A 22,064-nucleotide genomic window follows, 5' to 3' on the forward strand; every position below is an offset into this window, starting at 1 on the left:
GATGGTTCTTTTCGGGATGGTGCTTAGCTACAGAGGATGAACAATGAGTACAGCTGCTGTTCAGAAGACCTTCTGGTTGCTGTTTTTATACTTGAGTTGCTTATTACTAATCACATAAAATTATTACAACTTCATGAGTGTTGTGTGGTAGCATCATTTGCTGCAGTTTATAGAAGGTAGTTCAGCAACACGCCTTCATTATCAAAGCTATAACGTACATTATTGGCTGTGCTCAGAATAATGAATGTGCTATCTGCATACATGCATAGCACAGAGCATGAAAAATGGTTGTACTAATGTGTTAAATTAGCAATTGGCCAAAATAATCATGTTTTCGCATATTTCTAAGGGATGGAGTATGACCACTAGACGTGTTATTGTGTTTCTGTGATAATATACAGGTTAGCAGAAAACAAGGTCTAATAACACAAAGGTTACTCTTGTACTAAATACATCAAGTTGTCACATTCAAAATAGAAACTTAGGGAAAATGTATTGCTTTCTTAGGCTATGTTCACACAAGGTATGGACAACGGCTGTTGTATGACACTCAAAAACAACAGCTGTTGTTGCATTGAAAAGTTCATTGAAATCAATGCTCAACAGCCGGAAATAATTGACATGTCAGCTGTGGTTAAATACAAAGCTGTTTTTCAATACACTGTGTGAACAGCGACTGTTGTTTGCATTGCGTTCAATACAACACATTTCTCAATGACAAGAACGGCCATTTTGTCACCATGCTACTGAACATTACCCTATGTGATAGCAGTATACTATAGGGACAGGTTTATTCTCTCATTGACCCAAGTGGCAAAAAAAGGTAATTTGCCTAAAAATACCTAAATAAAGTTGGCATATATATTTAATTACAGTAATTAAGTAAAATTATGTATATATCCCAGTTTATCGCTGACATACGCTAAAAATATGTTTATCTTATGGGTCGAGAAGGGGTTAAATTATAGAGAACATCCTGCTGACATACAGTTTAATGGTGGAGCTTACTTCGATTGCTAACACAATATAGCTGCTAAACCTTTAGTTTACTCAGTGATGACTTATGTTTACCATGTTATAAAACACACTGGTTCAGCTGATCAGTCTTTTAGCACAGTGATGTATCATAGCATAATAACAATTAAGTGATGACATTGATGAAAACAACAGAAGGAGTTTATACAGCAACTGACAACACACCACCATTTCTCATATTATTTAGGTTTTTTTTTCTAGGTTAAGGGAAAAATAAATAAATAAATATATATATATATATATATATATATATATATATATATATATATATATACACACACACATTCCTGTTAATTCTCATAGAAATGTGTGAATAAATTAACAAACGATTGCTACCCTTTACTTTGTGAAAGGTGTGTACCTGCCTCACATTGATAAGAGGTGGTAACACCTATACCTATATGGTAATACTATAGTTCTGTATTCCCCTTGATAAAGCCACACTTTAGTGGTGAAACGTTGGGGTGGTGGAGGGTTGTGTTTAGCAGATTTTAAAAAATGGTGTAACTGAGTGAACTCACATAGCGCTGTTTGCGGTTCTCTAATCCGGGGGTGGCGGCTGCTCCACCGGACGGGACCATAGCTGCGCTCTGAACTATATACGTATCGTACGATATACATACGAATGATTTGATACACAGCAGTTTATCTGCGACAGTAGTGACAGAGTCCCAGTGATGTCATTCTAATTGTGAATCACTGTGAAACTCGTACGATATACGTACGAATGATTTGATATACAGCAGTATAACCTGTGACAGTAGTGACAGAGTCTCAGTGATGTCATTACAATTTATTGTGAATCACTGTGAAATCTGTATGTAATTGCTATCAGAGTTGAGCTACTTTATAGGTATAGGTAAGGGAGTTCATTTCCCATTACATCTATATTGCTATCCAGCTCACTTACTAATCAGTAGCGATCACTGTTTATCGCCATAATAGAGACATAATATAACTTGTCTCAATATCACTAACTGTTACAAGGGACCGTGTCCATAAAGCTGAGAGGTAGTGGCTAAGTGCCCCTGGGACATTAATACGGTTTACCCCTCTGGGTTATTACACTGCAATTTCATCTGACACTACACATTACTCTGATTAACATCTTATTTATAGTCAAGTTTAGCTTATGTTGCACCATTTGTTTTTAATTTCACACTATCGCACATTTTATTAGCAATTTAATAAAAGTTATATTTTAATATAGATCTTCACAGTTGATGAAAAATTTCAGTTCTTCTACTAATATACATGGCGTGAAGATCTGGGGCTACCCTTGTGTATTGTATCTTTGATTTTCGGCGAAATATTATAAAATATTTGCAAAACGGCATTTTTTGTCGGGTACGGCGGGGGGGGCGGGGAGGGGTTGTGGAGCGGCGGAACGGGGGCGCGGACTCATAGTCCGCGTGATTCATTATTTTTTTCTCTTAAAGTTACGCCAAAAACCTACTCCAGCCCTCAGCTGGCGTACGTTTTCGGTCGTGCGCACCGGAGCGCACGGGATTTATGTAGAGGCAGTCCACCTCTACATAAATCTTGGTAGCGCCGGAGATGCAGGGACATTTTTAAGTCCGGCGTAAAAAATGTCGGACTTAATAAATGTCCCCCTATGTGTATACAGACAAGGAGAGAAAGGAGCTCTGCACCTCACACCTATGCGTATACACTCTGGCCAGGATTCCCTCTGACTGCAGTGCAACATAAATGTTCTATTAATCACGGCTGTTGTTGCAAATCGGCAACAGCGGCCATGATTAATAGAAAAATATACGTTGTATGAATGTAGCCTAAATGGTAACAGTTGCACCTACACCTGATGGGTTTGTGGTAAATCGGTGTGGGAGCAGGCTATCAAAGCTTGCTATGGGGCCCAGTCATTTCCAGTTGCTTCCCTGGCTATAATGTTCTCCCCTATGTTCTACAGACCATTGCTGACCTTTCCTCATTTTGAAAGACCACCATCAACCGACATCATGCATGTCGGCTGATCGTTGCCTTTCAACATGTGCTATTAAACTGAACAATTATCGGCCTTAGCGGTCGGTAACTGGCCAAGTTAGGCCAATAATCGCTCAGTGTAACTGGCCCTTTAGGCTCTGGTCATTTACATTATCACTTGGGTCTCAGCTTGTTGTAGTAAAGTAACCATTGAGTGTGTAATAAATATAGCCTAATCTCTATTGTTAAGGAGAACAAGTAGTTGTGTAGACAAAAAAAGATTAGACGATGCAGGGACTACAGTCCTTCCTGGGGGTGGGCAGAGTCCCAAATAAAGCAGAAACATAATTTAAGGCACACAGGTGGATTATCGATCAAACCTGCTGCTACTGAACTGCGTAATAGTTCAGCTATCAGTTAATGACAACTAGTAATAGAAGCAAAGAACACAATTATCATGCAATGTAATATGCTTTTAAAAAAAAAATTTTTTTTGCTTATGTTAGATTTGAGCATTTTTCCAGGATAAAATTAATTATTCGGACTCTTTTCTTATTCTGTCCTAGACTTTCTTGCAACAGGAGCTTTATACACATCCCTGGGTTCACACTATGTATATTTCAGTCAGTATTATTGTCCTCATATTGCAACCAAAACCAGGAGTGGATTAAAAACACAGAAAGGCTCTGTTCACACAATGGTGAAATTGAGTGGATGGCCACCATTTAACAGTAAATAACTGCCATTATTTCAATATAACAGCCGTTGTTTTAAAATAACAGCAAATATTTGCCATTAAATGGCGGCCATCCACTCAATTTCAACATTGTGTGAACAGAGCCTTTCTGTGTTTTTAATCCACTCCTGGTTTTGGTTGCAATATGAGGACCACAATACTGACTGAAATATACGTAGTGTGAACCCAGCTTCAAATTGGAAAATTGTTGTTATTTCCCTTTTTGTTAAGGATTTTTGTTTTATACCCTTAAATATACAGTTGTACCTTGGTTTAAGAGTAACTTGGTTTGAGAGAGTTTTGGTTTAAGAGCTCACAGTTTTTAAAAATTGTGACTTGGTATAAGAGCATTGCTTTGGTTTAAGAGCTCCCTGTACTAGGTGGGAGGGGGAGTTGGGGGAGGGCATGGTCTGCATAGCAGGGTCTACAGCACTGTACTCTGACCCAGGAAGTCTCCCTCACCTTCCAAATCATAGCAGATCTACTTCAGGCTGGGGCTTGCATCAGGGGACAGGACTGTGGAGGTTATCTCTCCATAGCTGTAACCTCTCTCTCCCTGCACAGAGAGTTCTGCAGTTAAAGCGTAACTGTCATTTCAGGGCCATTTTTCTGAAAACATTAAATATCAACAGTACAAGCGATTTTAAGAAACTCTGTAATAGGTTTTATGTACTAAAAGAGTTTCCTTCTGGACTGAAAAAGCAATCTCCCAGCCTCCCCCCTCACATCAGATGAAGCAGGATTTCTGTCTCCATTATGTTGCTATGGAGAGGGGAGGGGCTGTTAGGAGTGACTGAGCACAGAGGATTTCTGCAAAGCACAACACCCTGCAATCTTCTCTCAGTAAGTTCATAGATAAGCACTGACCTTTCTGACACCTGAATTTAGCGTTTTAGGTGCCCAGAGAGTCTACAAACAGCTGACCTTCATGTCACCTCTTCCTGCTCCCCCATCTCCCTCAGCCCCTCCCCCCTTCATAGGCTTACAATGGAGAGAGCAGAACCCATCTTCACTGGCTTCTCAGTAATGAAGACGTGTTTGCCTGATAATGCACAGATAAGAAGTCAGGGGGGGAGGCTGGGAGATTGCTTCTTGAGTACAGAAGGAGGCTTTTTTGGCTGATAAAACCTATTACAGAGTTTCTTAAAATCGCTTATACTACTGATTTCTGCAATAAAAAAAAAACATGACAGTTACGCTTTAAGTGCTCACATCTGCCCTGCTCATTCCTTCATGCTCCCTGCAGTCTCTGTCTGCCATTGTGTTTCCCATCCTCTCCATTACTGTACAGTAACTTACAATATGACATATTCAGCTGTTTCTAAATGTTTGTTTTATCTGTTTTACAGGTTATTCAGAATAAATGATTATTATTTTTGGGGTGTGGAACCAATTTCAATTATTTTTTATGGGAAAATTTGCTTTGGTTTAAGATTGGATTTGGATTACAAGCACGGTCCCGGAACGAATTATGCATCGTAATCCAAGGCACCACTGTATATGAATTCCTTCCACAACCAAACCTTCACATTTGGAAAGAGGTATCTAAAATAATTTTTGGAAACCACTCAATTCCCTTACTCTGTCTGAGCTAACGGAAGACATTTCAGAATTGTAAAATCTCCATGCATTGGGTCTGAGTTTTATCATTACAAAGATATTTTCTCTATAGCGTTAATGGCTACAGCTGATGCTGATTGCTAATTCATCTGCGTTGTCATTGAAGGCTATGCTCAAAGTAATGACTTGGTTTCTTGATTTTGCTACGTTTTTACAAAATGCTATATTTTTGTAAACAGTCAAGCATACTTGAAAGTGTCATGTGAACATGTTTAATAACAATATCTATAGGTCTATAGATAACACCTGGTTGAGGCAATGTGACAGGAGTTGACATTTTTCTGACTGGTTGACCTGGGCCAAAGCCTTCATGGTATTGTTTGGAATATTCATGTAAGGACAATCAGAAATTTCCTCCATCAAGGACATTTTCGCCAACATTCTTTGATTGACTGACATTAGATTTCATGTGATGTAACAATGACTCCGGGATTTATTCCGTTTGCCATTGTAGTCGGGAAGGAATTTTTCTCTCTGTGAGGGGGCATTGGCACCTGCCTCATAAGGGTTTTTCTGCCTTCTAGAATAAAGCAGTAGAGGTTCTGTAGGTTTAACTTTATGGACTTTGAACTTATGGAATTTGACAAAGCATCAGGGTTACTCAATACCTCAAAAATCTTTTCTCTGATTGCCTTCTCGTCTCCATTTCATGCAGTTTGTCCCACTCTATTTGCTCCTGCAATGGTTAAATTGCAAGGAACATTTCCTCTAAACCATAGGTCTCTAAACTGCGGCCCTCCAGCTGTTGCAAAACCACAATTCCCATCATGCCCGGACAGCTAAAATTTTGTATTTGGCTGTCCTGCCATGATGGGAAATGTAGTATTGCAATAGCTGGAGGGCTGCAGTTTGGAGACCCACGCTCTAAGCTGTTCTCTCATCTTGACCAATATTAAGGACAGCCAGCACCGTGTGAGTAGTGTTGCACAGGTCGTACACCAATTGGATTGAAATTGTTGTCTTGAAGAAGTTTTAATGTAAATCAAATAAATTTTTATGGCAGTAGATTACTTTATGAATTGTATAATACTGTAAATCTCCATTCCTTTACATCAGAGCCTTTCCTAGAGGTTTATATTTAGGAACTAAGAATGACATTACAATACATTTTGAAGTCAGCGGTTTATTTAAGGCAGCACAGACAAGCAGTCATCATTTCAATGCATCCTATGGATTTAGGTAAAACTACTAGACTAAAATACAATGGACTCTCACTCTCCTGTAAGCTCAGCAATAAAGCATACATTAATATATACAGTGTTGTGGAATTCATTGGGCGTTTGGTCTGTGGTCTAACATTGCACTTTAACAATGATGGCTGGGACCAGAGTGGTGTTTGCTGGAAACATGGCTGCTAGATATATTATGGTGATGAGAATGGTGATGTCCACCAGAGTGGTGATGAGAATGGGGATGTCCACCAAGGTGGTGATGAGAATGGGGATGTCCACCAAGGTGGTGATGAGAATGGGGATGTCCACCATGGTTGCCTCCTGGATGGTGGTGATGTCCACCATGGTGGCCTCCTGGATGGTGATGTCCACCATGGTGACCTCCTGAATGGTGATGTCCTCCAGTGCTTGAATGTAGAACAGCTGCAAAAGAGTAGAAATCAGTTTGTGAACAAAAGATGTATACTTTTTAATATATTAGTGTGATTGTGATTGTTGATTATTATAGATATCATTGAAGGAGCTGGAAGAAAAGGAATTTCACTGGCACATAGAGTACTGTATGGCTGGCATTGTTAGGAGGGTACTGTGTGACTGGCACTGTCAACTAATTACATGTATTGTCTTGTCTTCCCCTACCTTTGAAAAAGGAGGAACACACCGTGCACCCTATTGGTTGATGTCCCATTTGTCAAGCATTTATTACATATTTACATATACTGCCTATATGACATTTGAGAAGGTTTTTGTGGACCTTGGGAATGTATAATCTTAGAATATCCTAAGTACAAAGCTTTCTAAAGACATATAAAGTGTAAATATGACTAGCATATTGCTTATACTTACATATCTTCACAGAACTATCATCAGCCATCCTGAAACAGAACACAATGATTGTTATTTTGGAGTTGTATAGCTATGATGATCTTTTTAGTTTTAACTCTCTTACAAACACATTTCTGTTATTTTTATTTTTAGTCAGTTACACTAAAGATTTTGACATAAACATGAACATCTGTAACATGGGTCTCCAAACTGCGACCCTCCAGCTGTTGTAAAACCACAATTTCTATCATGCCTGGACAGCTAAAGCATTGGATTTGGCTGTCCAGGCATGATGGGAAATGTAGTTTTGCAACAGCTGGAGGGCCGCAGTTTGGAGACCCATGATCTATAAAAAGCTTATTCACCTGTGCTCCTCTCCCTCCAGCATCTTCTTATAGGTGGCGATCTCAATATCCAGAGCCAGTTTGACATTCATCAGTTCCTGGTACTCTTTCAGTTGGCGAGCCATGTCCTGCTTGGCCTTCTGTAGAGCAGCCTCCAGTTCTACCAGTTTATTCTTGGCATCCCTCACAGCAGCTTCACCACGTTCCTCAGCCTCCAATACAGCAGCTTCCAGTGCAGCACGCTATACATACAGTAACAATTACTATTGTTTTATGCAAACCTAAACAGTTTGCCAGTTGTTGAACTTATTTCTGCTTACCTGGGATTTTGCACATTCAATTTCTCCTTTAAGTCTCTGGATTGTTTGGTTGAGTCCAGCGATCTCATCTCTGCTGCTCTGCAGATCACTCCCATTTCTTCCGGCTGCCATACGGAGCTCATCAAACTGCAAGGTCAGAAAAATAACCATGTATCAACATATACTGATAATAAATACAGATATGTACTAACTGCCCATGTTGTACACTCACCCTTGACTGGTACATGGCCTCGGCCTCAGCTCTGCTTCTATTAGCAATCTCTTCATACTGGGCTCTAACCTCAGCAATGATACTATCCAGGTCCAGGTCTCGGCTGTTGTCCATGGACAAAACAACCGAAATGTCTGATATCTGAGCCTGGAGCTGACTGATCTCCTGTAAAAAATAATTATATATATATATATATATATATATATATATATATATATATATACACACACTCCTACAATTTCAGTAAAAAATGAACCACAAATATCATAGTTACAGCATCGTATAACGTCCTTAGGAAGTTGATTTCATCAGTGAGGGAGTCGGCCTTGGCCTGAAGTTCAGCTTTGTTCATGAAAGCAGCATCAACATCCTAAAACAAATACACAATTAATACAAAGATACATATTATATTAAGCGTGTAGTAAGGCAAGGTAGTCATAGCTTATAATATATAATATTATACATATGTTAATACAATACTTTCTCTTTACAACTTTTTACTTACTTTCTTTATACTAACAAATTCATTCTCAGCTGCCATGCGCCTGTTCATCTCTTCTTCATAGCTGCAAGAAACATGTTATTGGTTAATGTCTTGGGTTTAATATTGATTCTACTTATCTCTTATCCTATGCTGGCTCTGTAATAATGTTATACTTCCCTATGGGTGCAGATACAAAGCTTATAACAGTGTAGGCCTTGGTGTTTGGGCCTTTGACACATAAGTTGAAAATGCAAGGTGAGGGCCCATTTACATTTTTGCATTGGGGACTAGGAATTTCAAGTGTTTACCATAAAAGTGTTTTATCCATAACTAAAAAAATAGTTATTGTCTATGGATGCATTTTTTCTCTATTGTCTATACCACACACAGCCCTGCCCCCAGGAATTTATCTACTATTTCGTTTTAGGCCCCAATGTAACAAATTATAGAACGGTATTTCATCATTTCAAGTGTTACTATAACGTGTTATTTTGAATAATAAGTATATCGTGTAATTTGCATAATTCATCTGTATTTTGGCGCCAAAATGACGGCTGTCCAACAAGAAGGCTGTTAAACTACCACAAAATGGAACATAGCCTAAATGTGACTGAAACAAAATTGACTCTCTGTGCTAAATGGACCGTCTAGATGGATTAGATTGTATGGATTTCATAACCCTGATACCTAATGTGAGAAGTCTTAGAAATTAAAAAACTGGATGATTAGTACCTTCTTCTTAGGTCTTCAGCAGTTGATTCCATATTGTTTCTTTCAGCATCTAGATGAGCCCTCTCACTTTCCAGGTTCTCCAGCTGTCTCCTGAGGTTGCCGATAAAGGTCTCAAACAGAGGTTCAATCTGACATCTGGCTGTTTTCTGGTCTTGTAGAAAAGCCCACTTGGTCTGGAGCATCTTATTCTGCTGCTCCAAAAATCTCACCTTAATGAAAAAAAAAAAAAAAGGCAAAAACATTAGCATACAGTATAACGAATAGCATAGCTTACTTATTTCTAACCTCTTTATGACCGAAGGTCATTGAGGCACGGATTTAAAGGTCACAATCTGCCTTCTAAGAGCCATAACTCCATATTTTTCCACCTACAATACTGGGTGGGCGTTATTTTTTGCACCATGATCACAAATTTTTACTGGTATAATATTGGTGTAAAAGAAAAATTTTGACAGCTTTTTATAAAAAAAAAATTCTAAATATAATTTTTTAAAAATCAGCAATTAAAATATTTCTAAAACCTTTTTTTTTCCATTTACGTATGCAATCATTGGATTGCATATACTGATCAACGCTATTTCATTGCATAGCATTGATCAGAACTATCAGCGATCTTCTCATAGAGCGATCTTTGACGATTTGACATGAGTGTTTGTCCTTCGCTTGTCAGGGAAAGACATCAGGACTCTTGCAGGTCCCGATCAGTCAGTGACTGGTGCTTATCCTGTCATTGACTTCCTTAAACTCTGCAATTGCTATAGATTGTGGCATTTAAGGGGTTAATGTCCTGGGGAAACTGCTGTGTGCAGGACCACTCTCATTGGAGCCTCCCTACACACATTAAAACCCCTTCATGGCCACAAACGTCTCTATATACAATCCTACTGCACTGGGCATCAGCAGTAGGAACAAATATAGGCGCATTGCGGACGTGAAGGGGTTAAAGAAATTATAAAAAGTGTGTATTTTAGCATCTTACATGAATTTATTTTTCTCACCGTTATAAGAATGTTTGCATTCTCCCTTCCTCCTATATAAACTATGAATATCCTTACTGGGCCCCCTAGGGCACCTTGTCTGCAATTGGCTGCGATTGGCTTCTGAATCAATAACAGTCTGTCCAGTTTAGTTTTTTTTGGTTTTTTTTTTGCAAATCTTACCTTGTCAATAAAAGAAGCAAACTTATTGTTGAGGCCTTTAATTTGGTTTTTCTCTTCATTCCTTACTCTCTGGATGTTAGAGTTGAACTCTAAGTTAAGAGGAGCCAGAAGTCCTTCATTCACAGACACAGGAGTGATACCACCGTGGCCAGATTGTCCTCCAAAACCACCACCAATTCCTCCAAATCCAGATCCATGTCCACTTTTATGAAAACTTCCAGTTGAGATCTTATGTCCCTTGGATCCAATGTTATGGGCACTTGCACTGCTGAAGCCATGATGAGCCTTGTGTCCATGTCCTGTGTGTTTAGAAGAATGGGATAAGATGCCATGAGAGCTGGAGTGCTTGTGTCCAGAGGAGGCGAGGATGGAGTGATGAGACATGATGGTTCTTCTCAGTGAAAGAGAATGTGAAGTACTCTGGAGATTCCACCTGACTTATGTCTTCTGCATCTGTTACATTGGGCTTTTATACTCCACCTGGGTGTTACCAATCTCTATACACTCAATGACCATTGTAGCATCATGCACTTTTATAGACATCATACAAGCTATATACCTTTATTATCAAAACTCAAGTAACGTTGTAATGTATAATGATGAAAGGAGTTCTCTAAGAACAAGCTAGTGATTTTACTTTAATAACGTCTATGGCAATGTTTTATTAATGTGTATCATTCATTTGAAAAGCGACATTAATACAGAGTTCTTATAAAATAAAATAACAAGCTGTTTTGCATATAGGACCAGACAACAAAAAACATGGTCTTATTCTTACTCAAATGAGTGATCAAAATAGCAAAAAAAACATGCAATTTGCTTTCTAATGTCTGTTAAAGGCTAGTTATTATTATCTCTAGAGATGGGCGAGTAGTGAAATATTCGAAAGTTCAAAATTTGATTCGAATAGACCGCGATACTCAATTTGATCGAATTTCAAACTCCATTAAAGTCAATGGGGAAAAAAATGCTTGTTTCTTGGAAACCTAAATTCGACCACTTGGAGGTCACCAAGTCCATAATGACACCTTCAGAAAATTATGCAAACACCTCTGGAATGTAACTTGGAAGCAGTATTACACCACTATCACAGGGAGCGGTATTAGCGGGTTCCCAGCAGCAATACCACTCCCAGATACAGTTAATATTTAATCAAAAACAGCAAATCTTCCTTTTTATATTGCTATTTTGCGTTTAGCAATAGCAAAACAAACAAACAAAAAAAAACTGTTTCAATTAAATAATACTGTTAATAAATAAATATTTTTACAGTATATTTAATTGAAACAGTTTTTTGTTTCAGTTTTGCTATTGTAAACAAAAAATAGCAATATGATTTTTTTTTTTTTTAATTAAATATTAACTGTCACAGGGAGCTGTATTAATGCTGGGAATACCGCTCCTTGTAATAGCTTATATTTAATTAAAACATCAAATTTCCATTCTAATTATGCTATTTTTCATTCACAATAAATTGTATTGTATAAATTAGAATGAAATTTTTCTGTTTTAACTAAAAACGGAAACTTTTTTTTTGCATACTCTCAGTATACAGCCAAATGCCCAATGTATGAAATTTGTTGAATGCCTACAGGCAACAGGCGTTCAACTGGTTTATGGTACACACAGAATGCAAAACAATAGTACCAAATCTTTATTTTTTTTTTTTTTTTGCACACTGCCAGTATACAGTAGATGCCTAAAATAAATTAACCCCTGACTGTCAGTGCTACACACTGTCTCCCTGTCTAGCTCCAAGTAGCATCTGAAAAAGAATATGAAAACCACTATTCTTGTACTCTAACGGTCACTTGGTTTAACCAGCCAATGAATGTACAGGATTTTTTTTCACTGCCTGTGTGCTCCTAGTGCCTGTCCCACCCCCTCCTGCATAATTATTATTTAAAAAAAAAAGAAGAAAAAAAGCACCAGGGAGGTGCGAGGGAAATCAAATTTTTACTGCATTTTTGGTCGAATACTCGATCGAAAATGAGTATTTCGAATAGTGTACTACTTAATCTACTTTAATCCACTTATACAAGGGGAATCATGGTAGCTTTTTTTGAGTGAAACTGGTAGACTACCATAGTAGGATATGATTTAAATTTTCCATTTTAATCTTTGAAAATATTGATAGTTAAATGAGTCTTATTTTTACAAAAAAAAAATACTTAATCAGTAATCAGTAATTAAGTTTGTAAATGTTTGTAAATGTTTTTTAATGTAAATACAATTTTTTTATTACAAATTTGTATTTCAAAATTTAAAATGTTAATTTTTTTATTTTCTCAAAATGCTGTTTTTTGTTTTGTTTGTTTTTTTACAGCGAAGCATAATTGCAAGTCTCATGTGAACATCTTTAACCCCTTAGTGACCGCCGCACGCATATTCACGATGTCCCGCGGCGCCGTCCGGTCCTCCGATGTCTCCATGGTGATCCCGGGGTCCTAATGAAGGTCTCCGGGGTCACCATGGAGATGCCTCATGCTGACAGGGGTGGCCGTGGCTATTACCTGTCAGCATGAGGCATGATACAATACATTGCAGTACATCAGGTACTGAAATGTATTGTATCAGTGATCTAAGTATTTTACACTAGTGTACAGTAATGTACACTAGTGTAAAAGTAAAAAAAAGTGAAAAAAGTGTGCACCAAACACAACACAGCCCCCCCCCAGTCCCCCCCAACAATAAAGATGCATTACATTCCCCATACACAATAAAACGTGACATAAAAGTGATCAAAAACACAAATCATATACATATTTGGTATCGTTACGTCCGTAATGACCCAATCTATAAAACTATATCAATAAATACACCGCACGACACACGCTGTACTTTTTTTTTTTTTTAAAAACAGTACCAGAATAGCAGTATTTTATCAATCTGCTTTAGAAAATATGTTATAGAAACAATAGAAACAATAGAAACTACAGATCTTCCCACAAAAAATAAGCCCAAAACCAGCTCTGTCGCGCAAAAGATGAGAACGCTATGGATCTTGCAATGCAGCGACAGTTTTTGTGGGTTTTTGCTAGGAAGATAGTTTCTATTGCGCCAAAGCGGTAATAGTTAAAGAAACCTACACCAATGTGGTATCGCCGTAACCGTAGCGACCCAGAGAATACATGTATTATGTTATTAGTGACCGCCGATACGGATTTTTACGGCGATCACTAATGGGCTCTATTCTGCTGCCATCAGCTCTTTATGGCGATGGCGCAGAATAGTGCAGCGGCGCCGGTAATGCCCGCAGCCCCCTCCTCTCAGCAATCGGCCAGTCCCCTCACCGGCGATCGCCGTTATTACCAGTATAACGGCGGCCACCGTTAACAGGCATTGCCAGCGCAGCTGAACACTTTCATCTCTTCTCACAGTGAATCCACAGTGAGAGGAGATGAAAACATGTCCCCCCCCTGTCCCCAGAATTAACCCTAGTGACCTGGTCACTGACCCTCCCTGGGCGGCCATCTGATCCAAGACGGCCGCCGCCATCTCTGTGAACAGACTCTGTTCACAGTGATGGATTCCTAAAAATGATCAAAGCTCCATTCTCTCCACCACCGGAGGTGGCAGAGAGCATGGGGCAATGATCGGGGACCACCCGGTGTGGTCCCAGTACAATCGATCAGCGGTATATACTATATACCACTGATTGCTTGTTCCAAATGGTGACAGCACTTTTTTACCCGTCACCAAAGTCAAAAGTCGCCCCGGATAAACTGTAACCACTCCAGATTACCCGTAACCACCCCAGATTACCTGTAACCACCCCAGATTACCTGTAACCACCCCAGATTGCCCGTCACCTCCCCAGATTGCCTGTAACCACCCAGATTGCCCATAACCCCCCCAGACAGCCCGTAACCATCGCAGACAGCCCGTAACCACCACAGATTGCCCGTAACCATCGCAGACAGCCCGTCGCCACCCCAGATTGCCGGTTGCCACCCCAGATTGCCAGTCGCCACCCCAGATTGCCCGTCACCACCCCAGATCACCAGTGAACACCACCAGATTGCCCGTCACCACCCCAGATAGCCAGTGAACACCACCAGATTGCACATCACCACCCCAGATAGCCAGTGAACACCCCCAGATTGCCCGTAATCACCCCAGATAGCCAGTAAACACCCCCAGATTGCCTGTACCCCCCATATAGCCAGTAAACACCCCCAGATTGCCCGTAACCACCCCAGATTGCCCGTAACCACCCAGATTGCCCATAACCTACCCAGATTGGCACAGACTGCTCGTAACCACCCCAGATTGCCCATAACCACACCAGATTCCCTTTCGCAACCTCAGATAGCCAGTAAACACCCCGAGATTGTCCATTACCACCCCAGATAGCCAGTAAACACCCACATATTGCATGTAACTAAAATGACACTCCTTCCCTTCTGAGCCCTGCTCTGTGCCCATACAGTAGTTTATGCCCAAGTATGGGGTACCGTTCTACTCAGGAGAACCTGTGTTACATATATTGTGGTGAGTTTTCTCCCCTGTTCCTCCCCTGAAATTGAGAAATTTTAAACTAAACAAACATGTTATTGGAAAAATTAATTTTTTTCATTTTTTACGGTTTAGTTTTGAATACTTTCCTCCAATAACCTGTGGGGTCAAAATGGTCACCATACCCCAAGATGTATTCTTTGAAGGGTGTACTTTCCAAAATGGGGTGAGTTTTGGGGGGGGTTCTATTCTGCTGACACTACAGGGGCTCTGCAAACGAACCTGGCGCTCAGAAACTTCTTCAGAAAAATCTGAACTGGAAATGCTAATTGTCGCTCATTCCCTTCTGAGCCCCGCTGTGTGCCCATACAGTGGTTTATGCCCACATATGGGGTACCATTATACTCAGGAGAACCTGCGTTACAAAATTTGGGGTGCTTTTACTCTCATGTTGCTTATGAAAATGAGATACTTTAATCTTAACAAATATATTATTGGAAAATTTTTATTTTCCATTTTTTTTTCAGCCTAATTGTGAATACTTTCCTCCAGTCCCTGTAGGGTTAAAATGCTCATTATACCCTAGATTAATTCTTTAAGGTGTCTAGTTTCCAAAATGGGGTCACTTATGGGGGTTTACAATATACAAGCCTCCTAAATCAACTTAAAAAAAGAACTGGTGCCTAAAAAAAAATCAGTTTTGGAAATTTCATGAAAATTTCATAATTTGCTGATACATTTCTAAGCCCTGTAACACCCTAAAAAAGTAAAATATGTTTACGAGATGAAGCCAGAATAAAGAGGACATATTCATAATGTGACTTACTAACTAATTTTTATCATGTGACTTTCTTTTTTTAGAAGCAAAGAATTTCAAAGTTCGTAAAGTGCAAATTTTTAAAATTTTTCATGATATTTTGATGTTTTTTACAAAAAAAACACAAGACAGTGACCTAATTTTGCCACTAACATAAAGTACCATATGTTAGGAAAAAACAATCTCAGAATCGCTAGCATACGTTCAGGGCCGGCCTTTGGGGTGTGCGACCTGTGCCCTTGCACAGGGCGCCTCACTCCCGGCCAGCTAGGGGGCGCTCCGGCAGAGAGCTGCACAGCACATCTAACAACAAATAGAAGTTAGATGGGCTGTGTTTCTGCCAGAGGACACTACAGAGATGCTGCTGCTGCGTGGATTCCCGCCATCACCTCCTCCCTATTGGCCGCTACACATTACAGCTGCAGGTGACATATAACTCAGCTCCCAGCCTCGGGTCTCTGTGTCAGAAGCTGCAGTGAGTGTCCTCCACCACAGGGGGGCAGTGTGTGGCAGGCCGGGGGCGGCACTATGTCTCTCTCATCCTCCTGTGAGGAGGCAGGAGGAGGGGATCAGCGCTCCATACACACAGCCTGGGCTCCTAACAACGGACCACTGTGCCCAGCACTGCACAGCTCAGCACCAGGTACACCCTCCGCAGTGGGGGAGGAGCCTCGGGCCGGCAGGGGGCGCTCTTACAGTCATGTTCTGGAGGGAGGAGATGGAGCTCACCCTGGTAGGGCTGCAGCATGAGGAAGCTAAGATACAGGCTGCTGCAGGCATGAGGAAGCTGAGATACAGGCTGCTGCAGGCATGAGGGAGCTAAGATACAGGCTGCTGCAGGCATGAGGAAGCAGAGATACAGGCTGCTACAGGCCTGAGGAAGCTGAGATACAGGCTGCTGCAGGCATTAGGAAGCTGAGATACAGGCTGCTACAGGCCTGAGGAAGCTGAGATACAGGCTGCTACAGGCCTGAGGAAGCTGAGATACAGGCTGCTGCAGGCCTGAAGAAGCTGAGATACAGGCTGCTGCAGGCCTGAGGAAGCTGAGATACAGGCTGCTGCAGGAATGCTGAGATACAGGCTGCTGCAGGCCTGAGGAATCTAAGATACAGGCTGCTGCAGGCATGAGGAAGCTGAGATACAGGCTGCTGCAGGCCTGAGGAAGCTGAGATACAGGCTGCTGCAGGAATGCTGAGATACAGGCTGCTGCAGGCCTGAGGAATCTAAGATACAGGCTGCTGCAGGCATGAGGAAGCTGAGATACAGGCTGCTGCAGGCCTGAGGAAGCTGAGATACAGGCTGCTGCAGGAATGCTGAGATACAGGCTGCTGCAGGCCTGAGGAATCTAAGATACAGGCTGCTGCAGGCATGAGGAAGCTGAGATACAGGCTGCTGCAGGCCTGAGGAAGCTGGGATACAGGCTGCTGCAGGCCTGAGGAAGCTGAGATACAGGCTGCTGCAGGCCTGAGGAAGCTGAGATACAGGCTGCTGCAGGCCTGAGGAAGCTGAGATACAGGCTGCTGCAGGCCTGAGGAAGCTGAGATACAGGCTGCTGCAGGCCTGAGGAAGCTGAGATACAGGCTGCTGCAGGCCTGAGGAAGCTGAGATACAGGCTGCTGCAGGCCTGAGGAAGCTGAGATACAGGCTGCTGCAGGCATGAGGAAGCTGAGATACAGGCTGCTGCAGGCATGAGGAAGCTGAGATACAGGCTGCTGCAGGCATGAGGAAGCTGAGATACAGGCTGCTGCAGGAATGCTGAGATATGAGTAGGAAATATGAAATCCATTGCTAGTAATTACTATACCATGTTTTCTCTTGGGTCTGCTGACCACTCCTGCCGGTCACCCAGCTTTCCTAGTGTTCTGTACGGCCATTCTGTTGTTCCTTTCTTACTAAACAACCAGGCAGAGTGTATATAGGAGGATATTGGCTGATCATTACCTGTCACCCAGCTTTCCCAGCCTCCTGAATGTGATGCAGCAGTGCTCCCCTTACCCCCTGAGGAGGATGCTGGGGGACAGTGTTATTTTTGATGTGTGTGTGGACATCACTGGGATGGAGGGCGGCCATGATGTGTGTGATGTTAGCTTCCTCTCATAGAGGAGGCAGAGCTGTGCCTGGCTGGATGGAGGGGAGAGGCCTGGGGCCTTATATACAAGCCTGGCCTCTACACACATCATGTATATACTGTATGTATGTGTATATACTGTGTGTATATATTTATTAGAGATGAGCGAATCGCTGGTGCAGCCCTCTGTTCATCAAGCCAATTGCCTTTCAGCGCTGCTCCACTCCCCGTTGCTTCACGCTGGGTGCCAGGGAAAAGCTGGATCCAATCCTGAAAAACTAAGAGAATTTTCGCAGGATTGGATCCAGCTTTTTCTGGGAGAAGTGGCAGGGAGCAGAGCAGCGCTGACAGGCAAACTGCTTGATGAGCAGAGTGCTGAGCAAGCGAAGCACTTAGCTTTGTTGAGATGAGCGTTTCACTCTATCTATCTATCTATCTATCTACACACACACACACACACACACACACACACACACACACACACTGGGATAGATGAGCTGATATATTAAATGAAACCGCTGTACCAGCTGCACTGCACTGCTCCTACAAGGGATGTCACTCAGCTTTCCTAGTCTGCACTGCTCCTACAGGGGATGTCACTCAGCTTTCCTAGTCTGCACTGCTCTTACAGGGGTTGTCACCCAGCTTTCCTAGTCTGTACTGCTCCTACAGAGGTAGTCACTCAGCTTTCCTAGTCTACACTGCTCCTACAGAGGTAGTCGCCCAGCTTTCCTAGTCTGCACTGCTCTTACAGGGGTAGTCACTCAGCTTTCCTAGTCTGCACTGCTCCTACAGGGGTTGTCACTCAGCTTTCCTAGTCTGTACTGCTCCTACAGAGGTAGTCACTCAGCTTTCCTAGTCTACACTGCTCCTACAGAGGTAGTCGCCCAGCTTTCCTAGTCTGCACTGCTCTTACAGGGGTAGTCACTCAGCTTTCCTAGTCTGCACTGCTCCTACAGGGGTTGTCACTCAGCTTTCCTAGTCTGCACTGCTCCTACAGAGGGAGTCACTCAGCTTTCCTAGTCTGCACTGCTCCTACAGCTGTAGTGTGTACATGGGTGTATACATGTAAATACTCGTCTTGTAGTGTGTACACTACAGGATGTGTATATATACGTATACAGCTATGTACACACTACAGGACTTGTATGTAGAGGTATACAGCTATGTACTGCATAGCTGTATCACGTCCTGTAGTGGCTGTATACCTGTATATACATGTCCTGTAGTGGATGTATACTTGTATATACACTCCTGTAGTGTGTGCATAGCTGTATACCTGTGTATATATTCATCCAGGCTTCTGCTGAGACCCCCTAATAATAACAAATAATAAAAATGGCTATAGACTAAATGGCACGGCCTTGTGTTGATGCTCAGCAAGTTCCTTTTTGGCATGGCCAAGTGGATGTGGCTTGCAAAAAAGGGTGTGGCTTGTTAAAAGGGGTGTGTCATAATTATTGTTCAATTATCGTTACCGTTATGTTAGTTGTTTGGGGGGCTGGGGGTGGTAGTTGTGTGAATGGCGGGGGGGGGGGAGGAGGCTGGAGGAGCTTTATGTTAAATTAAGGGGGGGGGGCGCCGAAAAAAGGTTTCGCACAGGGCGCCATTTACCCTAAGGCCGGCCCTGCATACGTTAAAACATCACTGAGCTATAAGCAGGTCAGATTTTGAAAAATTAGCCTGGTCATTAAGGCCCAAATAGGCTTGGTCCCTAAGGGGTTAATAACAATATTGTACAAAAAAAGATTAATGAAAACCTATCTTTTAAACAGTAGCATAAATGCTTTTTACATATCTCTATAGACAATAAGTGTCAGGAGTGGAAAATTTGACCAGCAAGGAATGGTATTTGTGGCTCATATTTGGTTGTTAACCAAAGCATCTCTTACTACATCTAATAAAGAGGGCTCTGTCATTTGACTACTGCACTGGGGCAAAGTAGTTTCTCCAGCCCCCCTCCGATATTGTCTGGAATGTTTACATAAGGACAAAGCATCAGGGTCACCCAATTTCTCAAATTGGATTGGAATCATGGAACATCTTAGTATTTAGCTCCAGCATTTAGCTAAAATGAAGAACAGTCTGGTCCCTATGCCACTGTTCAGTCTGAAACCCAAAAGGCAAAGTGGGTATGCTTTGCATTCTCACTTCACCCCCATGGGAGGAAGACTGTTAATCATGGTGCCCAACGGGTTAATTGGGGATGCTATGTTGTGGTCCATCTGCTGTGCTGATCATACTGTGCCCTCCCAAGGAAGGAAGGGGTTTAGTGATTTAACCTCTTCCTTGTTTGGCCAGGTGCCATGTTCTCAGCACAGCAGATGGTGCATAGTATGTTCCCCAAGGGGGCATAGTATGCCCACGTAACCTCCAGGAGGCCAGACAGTTTTGCTCCTGCTTTTTTTTGTATCTCCTTTTTGTTTTCCAGATATCAGTTTCCAGAGAACTGCAACTGATTTGGTGGACTATGTCGATAACACTGGTATGTTACTTTTATAGCTGACATGTTAATTTTTACCCCATTTTTTATGATTTTGCCATAATTTCAACTTATAAAATAGGGACAAATATGGTTGAAAACCAATATCTGCCTCATCAGATAAATTATATAAACAAAAGACATACTCGAGAACCTACATTATTGGTTAATAGTAGCCTACTCTGCATTATATAAGCACAACAAAAATTCCCTTAATGCTTCTTTCTTTGTTCATTCTTTGTATGAGACCGGCCATTCAGTGACCTGGCCAGCTCACAGAATAGCCGGTGTCAGAAAAGATCATCCCGGCAGGTACGATCTTTACCGCCACTGAATTCTGATGCGGGCGCATCCGTCCATGCCCGCATCAGAATTCCCCACTGACAGGGTTTTCTGCGGGCATCATTCACTGAATAGCGGCCACAGAAAACTGGCATGTCAGTTTCTCACGGCGCCGCTAGGGATCCCGGATGGAGTGTATACTATGTGTATACACTCCGGCCTGGATTCCATTGAAGGCTGCACTACAGAAGCTACGTAGTAATCACAGCCGTTGTTGCAAATCGGCAACGACGGCCGTGATTATTATGAAGCTTTCGTAGTGCAAACATAGCCTTAACCTGGAAGTTGTAAAATACTAACTTCATTTTTCCAGCAGATTGTTTCTGAAATTATATCTGTTCCCAAACCACTGTAGATTTTTCCTCCTCATGAATGAGTTTGACAAAGTTATTCGCATCCCTTTAACTGGCCTCCACCCTACATACTCAGCTATCTCTCTTTGCAGGTTCTGTTAGTGACAGTATTGATTATGAACAATATCAGTCAAATTTTCACTCTAAAATATGGGTGCATTCACTGACTTGGCTACAGATGAAAAGGATTGAAATTTCCTTTGATGTGCTTTGCAAGCTCAGGTTGCATAGCCAATGGACTAAGTTGAAAAGGATGAATAGAGCAACATATGAGAAATTGTTTTAATTAGATAAAATAAAGAATTGAGATGTACTGTATGCTAGTTGAATCGTATTGCAAGGGCACTTTAGGTAGAACATAGACTTTGTATCCTGTGGTAATTTTCAACCAACTTCACTCTCTTTAACTATTTAATTACCTCTTCCATAACCTTCATTACTGCAAAAGCTAGGGTAAAACTACTTAATACAGTGAGAACACTCCAAACGGCCACCTCTTTCAGAAGACAACCACCTTAGACATCAGATTTTCAGACGATCATGCAATAAGCTTAAAGGCCATTTTATTTGGGAAGACCACCCAATAGAAATAACTTTTGTGATAAAGTCTTAAATAAGTTCTTCTGTAAATAAAATACATTTTCTATGGCAATATATCCCTTTGTAAATTGTATTATACTGTAAATTTCCATGTCTTCACATAAGATAATTTCCTAGAAGTTTATATTTACGAAGCAAGAATGACTTGACAATGGGTTTTGAAGTCAGCTCAGTTTATTGAAGACAGAATAGACAAGCAGCCAGGATTAAATGCATTCTATGGATTTAGGTGAAACTACTAGAGTAAAATATAATGGACTCTCACATTTCAGTAAGCACAACGATAAATCATAGATTAATATGTACAGTATCGTCAAATCCATTGAGTGTTATTGTTTGGTCTGTAGTTTACCATTCCACT

General features: G+C 41.3%; 1 protein-coding gene across 1 annotated transcript; it reads right to left on the reverse strand.

Moving 5' to 3' along the window:
* Nucleotides 1-7,693: 7,693 nt before the first annotated feature.
* LOC138793557 (keratin, type II cytoskeletal cochleal-like) lies at nt 7,694-10,967 on the reverse strand. Its single transcript, XM_069972168.1, has 7 exons — nt 10,584-10,967; nt 9,424-9,632; nt 8,713-8,773; nt 8,482-8,577; nt 8,208-8,372; nt 7,997-8,122; nt 7,694-7,918 (listed from the first exon to the last, which is right to left on the reverse strand). The coding sequence occupies exons 1-7, from the start codon at nt 10,965-10,967 to the stop codon at nt 7,694-7,696; spliced, it is 1,266 nt and encodes a 421-aa protein (XP_069828269.1).
* Nucleotides 10,968-22,064: the final 11,097 nt, after the last annotated feature.

The sequence above is a fragment of the Dendropsophus ebraccatus genome, chromosome 5 (genome assembly GCF_027789765.1).
Source record: "Dendropsophus ebraccatus isolate aDenEbr1 chromosome 5, aDenEbr1.pat, whole genome shotgun sequence".
Taxonomy (NCBI): domain Eukaryota; kingdom Metazoa; phylum Chordata; class Amphibia; order Anura; family Hylidae; genus Dendropsophus; species Dendropsophus ebraccatus.

Bases quoted from the DNA above. Each gene is read 5' to 3' on its own strand.
- LOC138793557 (XM_069972168.1), bottom strand. From the start codon at position 10,967: ATGTCTCATCACTCCATCCTCGCCTCCTCTGGACACAAGCACTCCAGC. The intron at 8,578-8,712 runs GTAAGTAAAAAG...TATTTGTTTTAG, and splicing joins AATTTGTTAGTATAAAGAAA to GATGTTGATGCTGCTTTCAT. The intron at 8,123-8,207 runs GTGAGTGTACAA...CTGACCTTGCAG, and splicing joins AGGCCATGTACCAGTCAAGG to TTTGATGAGCTCCGTATGGC.